General features: G+C 30.6%; 1 protein-coding gene across 3 annotated transcripts in view; it reads right to left on the bottom strand.

Annotated features, from left to right (window-relative positions):
• The window catches only part of LOC111617777 (5-hydroxytryptamine receptor 2A-like), an 89,323-nt gene extending 71,072 nt beyond the window's left edge, over positions 1-18,251 (bottom strand). Inside the window, exons 1-3 of one of the 3 annotated variants that reach the window (XM_023359066.1) lie at positions 4,318-4,488; positions 3,990-4,180; positions 1,949-3,304 (exon numbers count right to left, since the gene is read on the bottom strand). In XM_023359066.1, coding sequence (XP_023214834.1) covers positions 2,043-3,239 — 1,197 coding nt within the window. In that variant the 5' untranslated portion in view covers positions 3,240-3,304; positions 3,990-4,180; positions 4,318-4,488 and the 3' untranslated portion in view covers positions 1,949-2,042. Of the gene's footprint in view, positions 1-1,948; positions 3,305-3,989; positions 4,181-4,317; positions 4,489-18,171 lie in introns of those variants that run through there. The other 2 variants (XM_023359067.1, XM_023359065.1) reach the window with 2 other exon arrangements.
• Positions 18,252-18,856: the final 605 nt, after the last annotated feature.

Genomic DNA, 18,856 nt, shown 5'->3' with positions numbered 1-18,856 from the left:
ATACAAATAATTCACCATCTGAACTTTAATATTTTATATATTTATTTGGTCTTGTATAAGACACACCAGACGTATAGGCACTTCGCGACACTATTGGATAATTTTTGGGACCATTAGGCATGTGACACACATGATTATGGGGCCTAAAAATTGAAATTGTAACAGTAATATTGCTTTATTATAATCTGTAAATAATTATATAGTGTTAATTGGATACTATCGGTTTATGGTATTATGTAGAAAGACCCTATGTATAGAGTCCTTGAAGTGTCATAATCATCAAATTACAAAAATATATATATTTGTAATTTGATATAGTGGAGATAGGACGTATGGTTGGCTGAGGAGGGGATAAAAAAAAATCCCGAAATTAGTCCAATAGAGTCACGAGGTGCCTATAGGTCCGGTGTCTTATACATGACCATGTATATTTAAAAACAAATTTAATTTGAAAAAACAATTCAATCAATTAATTTTTACACAAAATTTCTGTTTAATTTTCTTATTTCAGGATTTTTTTATGTTTCTAAAAATTTATTTTTCAAAAAATGACTTTTACTCGAAAATATATCATCTTTTATAAATAGATTAAAATATCATTTGGCACAATTTATGATTTTATTTTTTAAGTATCATAAACTTTATTTTTTTAGATATGATATGAGTAATTAGTTTTAATCTTTATTTCTATCCAGATGCAATACCTTGCTTTGGCCAAACAGGGTCAATATCCTAGTATAAAAAGCAAGGGTACGTTCTTCTTTAAGAGGTTTTGACAAGTAATATATCTTCAAATGAAACGTAAAATCAGACAGGCCATTAAATACGAAATATAGAATTTTATTGATGACAATAAGTGAGATAGAAAATCATTAATCACATTTACCTGAAAAACTGTGCAAATGGTGATGAAGAAGCGACAAATACACGTAACTGCCTGCAACTCTTATAACAGAAACCGAATATTACATTATTTAAAATACATATAAGCATCATTTTCATCACGTAATTGAATATCCCGAGACAATAACATATTAACTGAGTTTCTTTATTTTCTATAAACATTGGGCAGATATAATTTCCATACTCATGATAGACAACTTCTCATTGGCTTATCCATCGAGAAGGAATGTAAGCTGCAGATTTTATTCCGAGCTTTAGAAGCCCTTTAGTGGTTCCTACCCCCTCTAAAAATTATTATTATTTTTAAGAAACTTAATAAAGAAACATTCTACTTATTTCATTTGTTTAAAAAATACAGAAAGGGGACCACTAAAGACCAAAAACGTCTATTCAATTCCGGACTCCACACGAGCTTTCGACGGCCCTGGGCATAAGTTAGCCACCTTTAACATAATAAAGAGCAAACGCCAAATTTTTGGGTGATTTTCCCAAACACTTCAAAAAAAACCAGTTAACATGTTTTGCCCCANTAGCAATAACTTAAATGTTACATGTACAGTACAGTACTGTACAGTATAATTAATAATCGTCAAAATTCAAAACTCTCTTGCTTCTTTATTCTATTTGTGTAGATTATATTTGTATTTTAATAAAAGGATATCATACCTTTATAAAATAACCTTGTTAATCATTTTTATTGGGCTGCAATTTGAAAAAATTGTAGACTTATAAATTCCTACTGTCGTCCGTCTGCCCGTATTTCCTTAATCTCAAGAACAGAGTCAAATAGATGAAATCCGAGACCATATGTGGCAAGATTAGTGGCAGGAAGTCCAGATTAACTGTATGTGAATTTCGGGTTTGCACCGAAAGTCACGTTATTTCAATTCAAAGTTTCCCCTGAAAGGAGTTAGACAGATGACTCTGTTGCTAACAGGAAAAGTATTATGTACAGGGGCAAGACACTGCGGAGAGCATATATTTTAAATTAAATAAATTGTAAAAAATATGATTAAAGAACAATACTTAAACATTTCACTAAATTATTAATATATATAAATTTTAATTTCAATATTGATTTATTTATGTTATTTCCAGTGTTCGATTTATTTATAGAAATTTTAATATGATGTTTCCATTCATCGTATTCTAGATGCTCTTTTATTGCACAGCATTCTTTCAAATGCTGCCCTGAAATCTGGACTAAAAATGGTATAAATAATTGGATTTATCATAGAATTAGCGTATCCTAACCATAGAAATATGCTGAAAACATAATCTTCAGGTTGACAGGTGTTGCATAATGGCATTAGCAATGCAACGACAAAGAATGGTAACCAACATATAACAAAAATACCAGTAATAATAGCCAGTGTTTTTGCTGCTTTTCTTTCCCTTTTCGTCTTTAATGATTCTTTTCTATGTTTTGTGGCACAGCTTTTGTTGATCATTGGCCTCAATGTAAAATCTTGTTCGGCTACCATGCTGGCAGTCATGCTGTTATCACTACTTGGGTGCGAAGAATAATTATTAGAAATTACAGTCAGTTCGGAAACAAAAGGTGGTGACAAGGTACTCGGGGACGCTTGCGGAGGTCTTGGAATTATCTTACCCCCCGGCTTGTGTCGTATGCGCTTCCTGGCCACCCGATATATCTTCCAGTAGAGAAACAGTATGGCTACCAACGGCACATAAAATGTAGCGCACGTAGCGAATAGTTGATAGGCGACATCTTGACTAACTAAACACCTTTTTTCGACTTCTATTCTATACTGAAAATCAGGATCTTTCCAACCGAATATGGGAGGAAACGAAACGAAAAAAGCTATACCCCAAACCAATAGTATCATGAAACCGATATGACATCCATTACGTTTCCTGACGTAGTCGATATTCGTCACCGCCCAAAAACGGTCAACAGCAATAGCTAATAGATGTAGAATCGATGCAGTGCAACACAGTACGTCACACGAAGTCCATATGTCACACAATTCGGGTCCCAATGACCATTCTTGGCGAACTTCGTACACAGCTCCTAATGGCATCACCAAACAAGCCACCATCAAATCTGCCACCGCTAAAGATAGTACCAAACCATTACCAACAGTTTGAAGATTTCTTTCACAAAATATTGCTGCTATAACTGATATATTACCCACCACAGTCGCCAAAATGACTAAAGATAATGCTAATGATGTTAGCACCATAGCTGCAATTTGTCCTTCTTTGTGGATAATATACTCTGCTGAAGTAGCCAAAGTCAAGTTTCTTGTCTGATTCATTGTTTGATTAGTTGCAAAGACTACAAATATGCTATTTATAGTCAAGTTATCCATCGTAGATTTAATGACATTTATTAATTAATTACGATTAAGCAAGATCGAAGTCGTTTCGGCAAATCCTGAAATATATAAAAGATATAAAGCATTTTCATGTTTAATATGTGAAATGATCGCAGCACCTAAAGCAATTCTTCAGCTGCTGTGATCATTCCGATTTTATTATATACTAAAAAATGTCATAAAATTTTTATTATTTTCATCTCGTATTTGGTTAATATTACGTTACGATTTGTTTAAAATTTAACTGAAATCACTCCAATTTTCAGCCTTATAACAACAATATTTATTGCGATAAAAATAAAATTAATTGCGTTTGCAGCTTCAATCCAGATAAGAGTACAAGATGCTCGATAATATTGAAAATCGATAAGGGAGCGAAATTACATTCAAGTTGATGGAAAACCGCAATTTCATGATAAATACGATATCAATTATTATATATAAATACCTAAACAATCGATGAATACAATTTTAAAAATTCGAATAGAGTCCCAGTGGCCGGGTGGATAAAAACCACTGAACACTGGTAATTGGTCACAAGTTCGCGCCTCATCAACGGCTGGCAGTGTGGGGTTTTCCGGGTTTTCTTCATGTGTTCTGACACCTAGATGGTTTGATTTTATTCGTATACGACAACGTGACACTTGGGCGATCTGAAAATCCAAGACAAACTACTACCAGTGTTCAGTGCTCTTATACACTTGGCCATTGGCGGGCCTGACACCTAAATAGGGTTTAGTTTACCATAGTCCTCCAGGGAGACACTCCGCATCCACAATTGACAGACCGTCCAGGTGTTGCATTGCTTTATCCCATCAATACTTTTATCGATATATCCGGAACAGATCACCCTCGAAACCTTCTCGGTTTATCGACCGCCTGGATTCGATCTCGGATCCCTCAAAGCTGTATGATGTCTGGACTTCTTCGTCCATCTTGCAAGAATTATTTATATTTAAAAATAATAAAAACGCACAGAATATATATATTTATTTAAATAACGTCAAAAGAAAGTTTGCATTTTTTACTTCACATATTTTAAATTATAACAATTTGTTTAATATTTTTGTACCTTTAAGTTGCAAGTTTCATGAAATATAATCCTTCAGGCCAAAAACAAAAACAAAAATCTGTTTCCAGAAAACTTCGTAATGCTATTTAGAAAATTTGATGAAAACTTTAGAACGTTTCCAGACTTTAAAGTTGAGTATAAAAAAACTTTGTAAAGTTTCTTTAAATCTAATATTTTCCAGTATTTTATATCTGTTTATCTCTGGAAGCTAGAAAGAATATTTGCAATGCAGACAAATCATATCCTTTACTACAAATTTAAATATATAATATATTCAAATTGTTATCAGTACTATACACAAACTATAACAATGTAGTGAACAATAATAAAAACAATTGTTCTGGATTGGATTGATGGAAAAAAAGGAATGCAACACATGGGCTATCTGCCAAGAGGGTACTTCCCGAGTATATTTTATAAGGAAACTGGTGCCTATTTAGATGTTAGGCACTAAGGAAAACCAGAAAACTCGCGCCCAGCCTGTTGGTCGGACACGAATTCTGAGTAGATAATATCACTGAATACTGATCATGTTCAGTGGCTTTATCTACTCTAATACTGGTGATCATATTTAATTACTGCTATAATTAAGTTTAATTTTAATTTAAAACAGATTCTACAATAGATGGTTACATTTAAGTTATCGATTCATTTTTACATTTAATTTTAATTGATCGGAACCGCGACAGACTGCGCAAATAATGGATAATATTTTATTGATGTGCTCAAAATTATTTTGCTATAAAGAAGCGAATAAGTGAATTTCTGCTTTAAATAATTTTGATTAAATTTGAAAATAATAGTTTATATAAAACGTAACGAAGAGAATTAATTTAATAGATATAAAATCTTTTATATAATGATGCAAATATTCTTCCTACAATTGAATCTGTTTACCAATGGCCGAGTGGACAAAAATCACTGAACGTGGGTTCGCACCTCATCAACGGACTGGCCACGTGTAATTTTTTCAGGTTTTCTTCACGTGTTTAACACTTAGTTAAAAAGAGACCAACTTCCGCTAGAAAGCCCTAGCGAGAGGCAATGTTTTGGCAAATCGTCCTTATGTTATATTCCCATATTCCACAAGAACACCAAACCAAATTTGAATATCTCAAGGGTAATAAGAGTTCTAATATAAAAAGTTCATAGAAAATTTATACTACTCGTATAAATAAAATTTCGAAAAAAATTCTAAAATTGTTTCTACAAAAAAGCAAAAAGTTTTATCTTCTATTAATCTTTAAACTTAGTTTTTAGTATCTTAGATTGAGTTGTAGTGAAGAAACTATGTTCATTTTAGCAGTAAGTCGATTAAACTTTAGAAGTTCTGAGTTTAACTTCTTATGATATTAGATGGTAACATAATTAGGATTTTTAAAAATTTAATTTCACCTATAAAATTACTTCATTCCATCTGAACTAAAGAATTAAACTCAAGCCAACCAACGTGAGTAAAAATGAATTACTCCGTCAATAATGGACTTATAGTTCATTTAACTTGGCTATCTTCACCATTCTGACTCAATACATTGTTCCAAATAAGAGATAAATAAATACTCTAATGAAAAACACGTACATAATATTCCGGTGAATATATAAATAATCTCAAATTATTTAAATTATTCAGACAAATTAATAAGATTGGATTAGATTGATGGTAGAAGGCAAACAACACATGGGCAATCTACCGAGAGGGAGGGGTTTCTACGGGAAACTGCCTCTATTTAGATGTTAGACTCGTGAAGTAAACACGGAAAACGTAACAAATCCGTATTCAGTGGTTTTATCCACTCGGTCATTGGTGAGCCTAATTAATAAATATGAATAATTTATATTCATTAAAAGAATTTTTTATTTTTTACATCTTTGTGTTCAGATATGTTAAAGCAGCATTATTTTTCTGGAATTCATTTGGTTTAAAGAGTATTTATAAACACTAGATGCTCAAAAATATTTGAAATCCCACGTGTGATTTTCTAAAACTTTGAACTCTGTTCACATTTTCAATCATCTCTTCTATTGATATAATGGGTAAAATTGAATTCTCCTGTACAGTATTCTAGTGTCTAATGTACAAATTAAATTATTACAGTTTTAAACAGTACAGTACGTCAGAATTACAGACGAAACTCCAATAACGGCAACCTCCCAACAACGTTTACTTGTAAACGACTTATTAATATTCCTTAATGTAGCAATAACTTAAATGTTACATGTACAGTACAGTACTGTACAGTATAATTAATAATCGTCAAAATTCAAAACTCTCTTGCTTCTTTATTCTATTTGTGTAGATTATATTTGTATTTTAATAAAAGGATATCATACCTTTATAAAATAACCTTGTTAATCATTTTTATTGGGCTGCAATTTGAAAAAATTGTAGACTTATAAATTCCTACTGTCGTCCGTCTGCCCGTATTTCCTTAATCTCAAGAACAGAGTCAAATAGATGAAATCCGAGACCATATGTGGCAAGATTAGTGGCAGGAAGTCCAGATTAACTGTATGTGAATTTCGGGTTTGCACCGAAAGTCACGTTATTTCAATTCAAAGTTTCCCCTGAAAGGAGTTAGACAGATGACTCTGTTGCTAACAGGAAAAGTATTATGTACAGGGGCAAGACACTGCGGAGAGCATATATTTTAAATTAAATAAATTGTAAAAAATATGATTAAAAATTGCAGCCCGGACATTGCGACAATGTCACAATAAATAATTTTTCGTTATCAATATATTTATAAATTTTAAAAATTAAAGAATTCAGTTTAATATTGTAATCTAGTAAGGAGAGTTGTTTTGCATTTAAATAAACTCCATAGAATTATTTTTTTTTGTCATTAAATCGCCTGTACTTATAAATTAAGTACTGTACATTAACCGATTGTGGCACTGTTTATGCACGCAACATTTATCAATAGATAATTTTCGTTTGTGATAAATGTACATTTCTGTAATGATTTCACATTCGTATCTCCACTTCTCTTCTATCCTAGGAACCTGGGATCGAATCCGGGTGGGCTAAAATCCCCAGGACTTTTTCACGGGTGGTCCGTCCCGGATATAGTATCCGAGTGGATAACAGCACTGAGCATTGGTCATGAAATCGCGCCTTTCCGTGCATTCTTCACGTGTCTAACACCTAAGTATGGGTCATTTTTCCTAAAAAAAGTCCTCCCGGAAGCCATTCCTCCCTTAGCAGATCCCAACGTGTTGCGTTGCTTAGGCCCAATCCAACAATCTTGTCCGGGGTATATTAGATCCAGCTCATCACCATAGGTACAATTGTGAGTCTGGTCGAACTCATGACAGACACGGAATAAAGGCCCTCAGTGCCCACGAGAGCGGAAAGATTAAAATTTTTAAAAATCTTTTCGCTATTTTAGCGATTATACTTAAATTTCTGAGTAATATATCATATTTCTTAATTGTGTCTTTTCAACACTCAAATTGAAAGTTATTATTCGCTCCGGAATGAATAAATTTAATTATATTTACAACTTTATGAAAATATTTAATGATATTATAAACTCATCACGTAGATTTAAGTATTGAATGAATTTTAATTAAATAAATATACCCAGAAGATTTCAAATGAAGTAATTAAGATTGAATACGTAAAATGAGTCATGGGATTTTTCAAATTCGTATCGCATTAATTATAAATCAAGTGCTAGAATTCATTACTAAGGTTTAATTTTCCTTCAAATTTCATTTCTATATTTAATGATGATAATATCAAAGATTAACAAGCTTATTATAACATTATTTAAATAATCAAACGAATTTATCTCACTGGTAAGAATGGATAAAACCACAGAACACTGGTACTTAGTTTGTCGCGGGTTCGGGTCTCCAGGCGACTAGCCTGTTGGCTAGTCGCCTGGATTTTTCGGGTTATTTTACGTGTCTAACACCTAAATAGAAGCAAGTTTTTATAAAAGTACTCTCGGAAGGCATACCTCCTCTTGGCAGATCAATTATGTTTGCGTTGCCTTATATCATCCATCTAATTATTGACGGATTTAATTTTATTTTTAAAAAATAATAGTAATTATTATTAGATGCAAATTATTAATTTTTTTTTAAATTTTAGCCTAGTGAAAAAAAACTGTTTATAAAATGATTGGATAGGATTGAAGAAATAAGTCAACGCAACATATAGACGATTTGTCAAGGGAATGTGCCATCCCGATAGGACTTTCTATGAGAAACTGGTTCCTATTTAGGTATTAGAAACAAAGAAAATCGGAAAACTTACGTGGCCAGCTCGTTGGTCAGAACCTGCGACAAGTGTTCAGTTTTATCCACCCAGCTACAGGTGGACCCAGTTTAGAAAAGTTTCTGCATGAATCACGTCTGAGAATTCTGTATTTATTACAATTACATGTAGTTTTGAGATAACTAAAAAAATTAAAACAAAATGATTAAATCAAACAAGTTTTTATCAATTCACTATACATTTTCCTTCAATTCTGTAATAAAATTTCGAATAAAATTTGATTTTATTAAAGAATATTCAGTCTTTTTCTCGTTTAGGCTTCCCTCGGGTCAAACGCTCTTACATCAATAAAATTTTCTTTTTTCACAATTTTATATCCAGATTTTTCCGATAAAAATTTGCAAAGTTTTGAAATTTTATAATATTGCTTACTTCATAGTAAATTGAAACGATCAGCTTCAAAAGAAGGAAAAAAAAACCTAAACGTAAAAATTTATTATATACAAATTACAAAGTATAGAGTAAATTAGTTTCATCCTGTGCTAAAAATGTACAGTAATTACTTTAAAAAGTTTTACAGGTTTATCCATTAAAACTGATATATGTGATTTTTATAAATGGATCTTATTTGGAAAGAAAAGATTTTCGAAAATTAGAGATCGTGCTTTGAATGCCAGCTACGAAAATACGCGTAACTCAGTACAGTTTGAAGTTCTCAGATCTTCGGATACTTTTTCTTTTTTCTTTTTTAAATATAGAAACAAAAATTGAACTCAAATTTTCATTAAAATTTGGGTTAGATTGATTGAATAAGATTAATGGAATAAGATAACGCAATACAAGAATGATATACCTCTCAGAATGGCTGCTTATCGTTGATAATTGGCCCATATTTACACGTGAAAATTTTCCGAGCCAATCTAGTTTGAGAGGCTCGAAACCGCTACCAACTTAAGTGATTTTATCCACTAGGGCTGCGTCTAGGTGGTTAGCAGCTAAGTTCACGCCATTATTGGCCAATGGTATGTTTATTTGAAATCGACAATGTTATTGGCTTGTTTAGTTAACAGCTTATCACGTAGACACACCCTAGATTTTTTGGTTTGGTGGAATATGGCAATGCAACACGTGGGCGATTTGCCAAGGAGTGTTTCCTGGGAGAAATTTCTACAGAAAACTAGCCCCTATTTAGGTGTTAGATAAGTGAATAAAACCCGGAAAACTCCATGTGGCATGCCATTCATGATGTGAGAACCGGCGACCAACTTCAATGGTTTTATCGATTAGGTCACTAGTGGGTACTCGGAACCGATTCTAATTCGTAAAGTAGAATTACACTTATCTAAAGTACTATACGAAAATTATAGTAAAAATACAATCAACAATGGCAAATTTTCACTTGACTTGCAATATATATGATGATCATAGTCAAAGAGTAGGTATTCAGCACTCTATGTAGAAAAAAATATTGGGCAAATCTCAATCAAATTTGATATAATACCGTCCTGAGTATGCGGTTTCAATTTTCGGGAACAAGTTTAATTTCAAAATTCAACCGCTTGGCCGAAATTCGGCGCAATTGTCGCCTTAATCCGCGCTTACGTATGTTTCAAACAAAATCTGAAAGTTAAGACACAAATGCAATACTTTTATTTCACATTTTATTAGTCTGGAACACGAAGTTAATAAACGGTGGTCCCTTTTTGGGCGGACTTTGTCTTCAGATATTTATTTATAATATAATTGCCATCGGACGAAAATCTACAAATTTTTATTTCAGTTACAGATGTGGATTGTTACAATTAAATCAAGGACACACATGTGAAATTCTGTCATTATACAACTAGTTTGGGAATATAGCGGGTTTGGAAAATAACGAACAATCAGAAAATGTGAGCATCGTGAAGAATTGTGAAAAACATTTTGCTACAATCGAAATTCGTTAGATAAAACCACTCACTGGTAGTTGGTCGCGTGGAGTTTTCCGGATTCTCTTCACGTGTAACATCTAAATAGGGGCCAGTTTCCAATAGAAAGTCCACCCGTAAGACCGATCAACAATGTGTTGCGTAGCCTTATTTTATCAAACTAAACCTATTAGATGTAAATACTCAATTTTAAAAGAAATTTTAAAATGTGTGAAATAAAATTTTTTTTATTTAATTAATTTTCAACTATTTTTTATAAAGTTGACATTTCACACATGTTATAAGTGAAAATTTAATATTGTAACGCTAGCTATAATTATTATATGTAAATAGCATCAAATTATGACAATTTTATTTATATATTTTATGATGTAAATTGTACTTTAAAAACTTAAAATAAGAGATGAATACACGAATTCATATCTTGATAATAAGGAAACTAAAAGCTAAAGGACTGTTGTTTGCAACTAGAAATCGACCCATCGGTTTGTCCAAGTTGCTTATATTTCTTTGATGTTATGTACCGATATTCCTTCGGGCTTCTTTTTGGTTTCGTTATTTTCCTTCTGGTTGTAAACTATCTTACACATATGTCATAGTTGTAAAAGGAAATTTTTTCTCTCTTCATAAAAGAATTATATAAATTTTACCAAACTTTTAAGTATCAGTTGTTACTAATATAAATTTACGTTTATATATTTTAAAGTACGTTTACTTTAACTTATATTTATTTAATAAATAACTTATCAAAAAAGCGAAAAACTTTTCAAAAGTAAAATAAATTAACCTGATCGTGATTTTGTTTACGTTGGATTCTCTTAATGTCAAAGGAATTAATTTAGTTTAAAATATTTTGTATGTGTTTTATAAATTGCACGATGTTTTTACTCAAACTAATATACGTGTATAGATAAAAAGAAGAAATGTTAATTAACTCAAACAACGTCTATATATACGGTATATATATAAAACAGAATGTCTCTCTGTTTATTTACTTTACAATTTAAATTATTCGATTAATTTGCACGAAATTTTTCATAGTTACTTTCTAGGGTAGTGCAGAGTTTTTCGAGTTTTCTTCACGTGTCTAACACCTAAATAGAGACCAGTTTCCCATAGAAAGTCCTCCTGGGAGGCATCCCTTTGGCAGATCGACCATATATGCATTGCTTTAACCCTCAATCCAATCCAGTTTTGTTCCGGATATGTCATGTCTTGTCCGATTTAGGAGGGGCCGGGTATTGTGGGCTAGGACGAACACCACTATAGGTATGGAACTCTTAGTGTCTATAGGGTGGAAATAAATATATCACATACAGATCTAGAATAATTCTTTGATATAGGCCTATAATAAATGGAATATTAACATATTTATTTGTTGATGATTTCATAGAATTAATACGATAACTTGAAGACTCTAATTACAAATAACATTGATTTTCTAAATTAAAAAAAATCCTACTTAATTACTTTTTATAAAAAGAAGAAATTCAACAGAAGAAAATTTATCTATTTTGCCATCGATTTTTTTTCTCCCGTGAACGTTCTTTACGAAGAATTTTTTTCAGTTTAACAGAAAAATATCGTTTAAATAATATTGCTAATATACTTAATATTTAAAATAAAACAAATTTTTCCATTACTGAAACATAAAAATGAAATTTAAATCTATTATGATCCATTCATATCGCGTTGTCTAAATTCTTAGATTTAATTGTTGAGATGTGGCAACGCAACACGTAGGCAACCTGCCAAGGAAAGATGTCTCTTTGGAGGATGTTTATGGGAAATTAGTCCTATTTATATGTTAGACACACAAAGAATACGTATTAAACTCCACGCTGCCAGTTCGTTGGATAGACACGAACCCGCGACCGGCAATTAGTGTTTAGTGGTTTTATCCACTAGTCTACTTTGGGCATAAAATGTTTCTTGTCTAACATAGGAATATTCAAAAATAGTTTATAGAAAGGTGAAAATGGTCGAAAGTAGTCTCTTTTCACAATAAAAAAAGACAATTTTCTATTAAATTTACACTTTTTCTAGAAACGTCTATCAAGTGATGAACAGGCGTTGGAAAAATGTTTAGCAGTGATAGCAACAATGCCGAACTAGAGATATTGACTGAAAGCAACTGAATGCCAGGGATGGTTTTCAACTCCAACTCTTGGGTAATACGATAACCGCCTTTTGCGTCTCTATTATCACTTGTCTTCCTTATCAAGAAAACTCTGGAATTCCAGACTTTGTAACAAAGACTTCTATTTAGATAAATGAAATAACGGCATTCCTAATTTTGAATACCGAAAGAGAAACAACTGCAATATAGCTCGTTACAAACTTAAATTATAAATTAAAACTAAGAATTTTACAAAAATTTATAAGCATAAATACTAATTTCGATCAAAGTTAATACGGAAAAACAAAGATGCAGGCATCATCGAATGAAAAATGTCTGCATTCTCTTAATTTAGATATAATTCCGATTACAGTAATAATTCTGAACTATTATATTAATGAATATTAATAAGATACAAAATTAATGTAAATTTGTATCTATGAAAATTTAACAGAACAGCAGTTATACATTCTAGAATCCTGAATAGATTGGATTAGATAAGGCCAAGGGAGTGCCTTCCAGGAAGACTTTCTAAAGAAAATTGTTCCCTGTTTAGGTATTAAACACGTGAAGAAAACCCGAAAAAATCCACGCGGTCCGTTGGTGAGGCGCGTACCCACGATAGTGTTCAGTGGTTTTATCCACTAGGCAGACTCTCTAATAATATTGCATTACATTAAATTATTTAGAACATCTTACAATTCTCATTAATGTATATTAAATTAATGGGAGTTGTAAGATGTTATTAATGTATAGAATATACACAGAAATACATTTTGCATGATCCTAAAATTGTATAGACCGAATAATGTTTGCATATACATTTAATTTTATATACATTGTGGCAANTGCATCAATTTAGTTCAAAAGGAATTAGATTAATTTATATATAAATAGAGGGAAAACAACAGAAACATTTGGATATTTCTAATACACGAATGACTAAATTAATTGATGATTTAATTGTATGAGATGGAAATGGCAAGCTGATATACTCCATATTTGATATGATTAGCCCGATATTGACAAAAATATAAAAATTGCAGTTGTCTTATATTACACAGCTGTAGTTAAGCTAAGTACATTACTATATTTGGACCTTGCCATCATTCCTGTTATTACGATATAAATTATGGGAGGAAGAGAGCGCAGATGGATAAATAAAACAGAAAGGAACATCAGAAAAATAAAAAGGAAAAAAAATAAAGAATGGACAGAAGAAAAGGGAATTTTCTTTTGATTTTTCTTATTGAAAATATTGATAAATAAGTATAAGAATAATACTACGCTAATCGTAATTATAGCAAAATTAATCATAGAAATTTATTTTTGGGAATATGTTTATGTAACGTTAAAATATATGCTAATTTACATATTCAATTTATACTCCGCTCACCATGGCCGAGTGGATAAAACAACTGAACACTGGTCTGTCGTGGGTTCGCGCCTCATCGATGGGCCAGCCAAGTGGAGTTTTCTTTGCATGAAAACATGGGCCAATTTCCTATAGAGTCTTCCCGGGACACACCTTCTCCGATTATTATTTTAAAAACAATTTTATAAATAAAATCAAGAAATATTTTTAAAATTTCAATTCTTAAGAAGATTTAAAGTAATTTTTCTTATAATGCAACTGCTACTGATCGATAGGAAAATGTAAATCAAGTTAAATGAAGACGGTAATGCGAAACGGCAAATTAGCGATTATAAATCACGTAGCTTAGCTATTTTCTAAGCTGAATGTATTGTTACAATATGAAATCAATAGTATTTTAATGCAAATGAGCAGTAAACTAACCACTACAATATACCATAAACCGTATTTATCAGTATAATCGAAGCAAACCGATCATGGTTTTGAGAGAGGTAACAATTGATTTATAAAAATCTTTAAGGACAAGCTGCTGTTTTTACTTAAGGAATCTAAGTATCGAATAAACAGGTATTTTTTTTTTATAAAAGTTAATATTCAGAGGAGATAACACAGGTGTGAATAATTTTCGTATTTAAACACACAAAATAGCGATTGTATCGGAAACGTTCACACCAAAATGTGCTAGAAAATGGATCCATCACATCTATTTAAAAAATTTCTGATTGACTTGGTTTGCTGGGATATGGCAATGTAACGTTTGGCTGTTGAGAGCTTGTATGGGGACCAGGATAGAGCGCGGGCTCCTTCAGCGCCTTAGCGGGCCTCTTTTTACATTTTTTGTTTTTTTTTGAACAAATGAAACAGGTAGAATGTTTCTTTTTAATAAAAAGCAGTATTAAACAATTTTATTTTATTTTTAGTTAGTAAAAATATCATTAATTTATAAGGATAAGAATCATTACAGGCTTCTAAATTTTCTCCGGTCCTGGTTAAAAAAAATCCTCAGCTGCCCCTCTTGACGTCCCTTCTGGCAACCCAACTAATAAGGAGGGTGCCTCTCTGAAGGACTTTCTATAGGGAACTGGCTCCCATGTAAATGTTAGACGCGTGAGGAAAATCCAGAAAACTCCACATGGCCGGTCTGTTGGTGAGGTGCGAACCCACGACTCCATTGTCGGTGAGGTTTTATTCCTCCACTTGTGAGCAAAATTTCTATGATTATTCTTAATGTAGGGGTAAAATAAAACTAAATACATCTTTTTATTTTAAATTAATTTAATTAAGATGTTTTAAATTTCATTATTCTGTTCGGAAATTTTTGCGTGCATTATTCACGCAACATCTGAGATCAAGTTTTGAATTTTATTACACTATTTAATTGAATTTAAATGTCAAACACAAATTATAAATAAAACAAATTATGCATTGATTCATTAATTCTTATCAATGGAAGGAAACGAATTCCTCTATTCATCATTACTCTTAAACAGAATTAATTAGTCAATGAAAACGAAAAAATATGCTCTAGAAACAATGAAGAATTTTAAGGATTGAAGTAATTAAATCATTAATAGCCCTTGAATTTTCTTTGTATAATAGCAATAATTTTCTGGATAATTGAAAACAAATACCTCAGTAGAATCTACAAAAGGTAAATGAAAGGCAATTTTAAGTATAGGTTAAATGTAAATGCAATTAAGTTTAAATGTAATAAATTAGCTTTCAGAATTCAAAGAATTCTTTCGAGTAAAAGCTTAGACTTGATTAAAATCAATTTGGAGTTTATATTACTTGCTGTTTCTTTAAAGCATTTCATGAAAAAATCCATTTATCTTTCACAAAAACTAACAAAACTTACTTAAAAAATAAATTTTTATTTAATTCTATAAACTTTTTTTTTANAAAAGTTTTACACTTGCTCAAGCTTGTATAATGAAGACAATGCTCTACAAAGTCCTTCAAATGGAAGATAACATCTTACAAATTCGAAAGGACTGGTAAAAACTTTTAAACCTCCAACATTAAATATATAATATTAATTCAATTGATTTTTACAAATTCCATCTGTATAAAATAATGTAAAACATATAAAAACTACATCGTTTATTTTGTTTTTTAATCGTGAAATATTTTAATAATTCATCACAAAAGAAAAATTCTCCCTATCGCGATGATGACGTCAATCCGGGTCAAAGACACGAAATAAATAGAAAGAAATTGTATAATTTGGAAAAAAATAAACAGAATTAATCTAATTCGTCTTATCAAACTTTCAGTAGGTTTAATTTAAATTAAGAAAAAAATTAATTTATAATTCTATTACGTTTTTAATTAAAAAAATCGATTATAAATTATTATTGAGAAACATACATAACATTGTTATATATAATGTAATGTATATAGGCCTATTATATTATATACATTATATATAATATTATACATTATGTATTTTATTTGTATAACATAATGTAAAATATCACATAAAAGTTATTGTAGAGTTTTATTTGATTTGATAAATACAGTAATTTTGTAACTTAACAGGTTTAGAAATAGTTTATATGAGAAGTCTAACTGCAGACTTAGACTTTGTAGTTTAGAGAGCCTCTTTACCCAATAACGATACGTATAAAAATGTAAGGACCTAAACCATAACACGAGGCCCTAATTTGAGTAGATTGTGTAAAGCCGGCTCCGATCACGAAAGGATTGAATCGAACAATGCCTCGAGAGAGTTTTAAGACTTATTGTAAATTAATATGCAAAGTAAAATTATAAAATACAATTACTTCATATTAACTCCAAATTCCGAGTTTAAAAACCTGTCATATTTTTTCTAACATATTTTTTCCTCCCTCTAAAGCCAAAGAAATGTACCATAAAAATCGACTGCATCGAGCAAGAAGTAGGCAGAATTCAGTTTATTTCCGAATTCTCTATCTCTCTCTAATCAATTTTATAAAACGTAGAATTTAAACGTCTTATACGAGTTATTTTTGCCTTATAAATTTAAGAATTTTTTTCTAACGGAAAATAATTACAACGAAATTTTTTAAAGGAATTTTTTTAATTTTAAAGTTTAAAAATTTGTTATTTATCGAAAATAAAAAGCCAATATTATTAGAATTTTGTTACATTTTAAACTGTCAACGAAACGTTTATTAATGTAACTCGCTGGCTGTTCTTGATCATTGTTATTCGATATTTGCGTTAAGAGAAAATTCTTGAATACTTATTAAACTTGCCTCTAGCTTTACGTCGATCAATAAATTATTAATGTGTAATATTCGTAATAAACTATATAACTAGTCAACGTAAGCAATTCATTTTGAATGAATAGCTGCATGTAAACTCACGTATACAGGCATACGGACTTATACACGTACGTACTCTCTATCTTACACATTAACTATTCATTCAATATACGCCTGTACATAAAAACATGTACACATATACTTCAACTTACACATCCAGCTATTCATTAAATATACGTGAATACAGACATGTACACACGCTCATCTTACACATCAACTATTCATTCGATATACGTGCATACAGAATATATACACAATTCTTCATCTAACATTCAGCTATTTGTTAAATATACGTACTGTACAGTGCATACAAACATATACACGTACTCTTCATCTTAATTTCTCACCATTTAAAAATGCTTTAATATAATTACATATTCTTAATCATGATTTAATTATAATTTATTTCCTACTTAAATAATATTAATATTTGATTTTAAAAATGTCTAAACATTATCAATATGAATTATTTACTCGTAAAATAATTAAATAATTAAAAAAGTAATAAAATAATATTGATTTAATTTAAAAATAATGAATTAATTTAATTTTAATATTAAATTAATTTATATAATTTTATACACAGATGACAATGCAATATTAATGAAAAAATAAAGTAAAAATGTTTTAATTGAGATTTTATTTTATAACTAATTTAAAGTAATTAAATTCGCATTAAAATTGACATTATAACCATTAAATTATATCACAATTATCAATTGGTATACAGTTATAATAGGAGATAATTAAATTATAATGAATTATATATATGCCACTCTTACTTATATATACTATTTTGTTTAAATATTTAAAAAAATTTATTTAAATATTTTAGAATTTTGGGCATTTAACCTATCGTGATAAAGTTGACAAATTAATTCTTCAAGAGAACTCACCTCATCGACTCTCATCCGATGTCTTTCTGCTTATCTGATGTATAGATAATCGCTCGCTAGAAGGCGACACTGTCGATTTTGCGTCGCTTTACTGGGCGGAGCGTTATGCACGTGTTGTTAGTGTGACGTAGACTGGAAGAAGCGAATCAAATTTAAATTCTCATGCATAAAATTAAATTGTTGATTTTAACAATTATTTTAAAATTTAAAAATTACTTTATTATTTAACGCAGTTTCGATCAAACCTACAAATATCTTCATTAAGTTTTTTTATATAGTAGCTTTCTTGTATTTGTTTAAATTCATAATTAATTGATATATAGTGAAACCTCTGCATAAAGGCCAGTGGCGAGAAGGTAAAATAAATAGATTTTGTTCGAAGGTGTCCGTTGTTTAGAGGTAATTTTGTGTGCATTTCTGTTGCAATAAAAGTTCCTAAAAATGGTCACTGTTTAGAGGTGATCTGTTCTGGGTTATGGTCGTTATTGAAGATTCTTCTTTATACATTTTTGTCTAGTTTTTTCAGTTTTTGCAATGAAAATTAAAAGATTTTAATCGTAGCGAAATGGTTAATTTTTACTTTGTTTTACCAATGTAATTATATCTTCTGCACGCCTCTAATAACGGCCACTTTCTCAGGAACTGCTTTACTTGGATGAAAAAATTGCGTACAAAATAACCTAGA

This window comes from Centruroides sculpturatus, unplaced genomic scaffold, assembly GCF_000671375.1.
Source record: "Centruroides sculpturatus isolate CEXI.00-Female unplaced genomic scaffold, Cexi_2.0 scaffold648, whole genome shotgun sequence".
Taxonomy (NCBI): domain Eukaryota; kingdom Metazoa; phylum Arthropoda; class Arachnida; order Scorpiones; family Buthidae; genus Centruroides; species Centruroides sculpturatus.
This window is presented reverse-complemented; position numbering and strand designations above follow the sequence as displayed.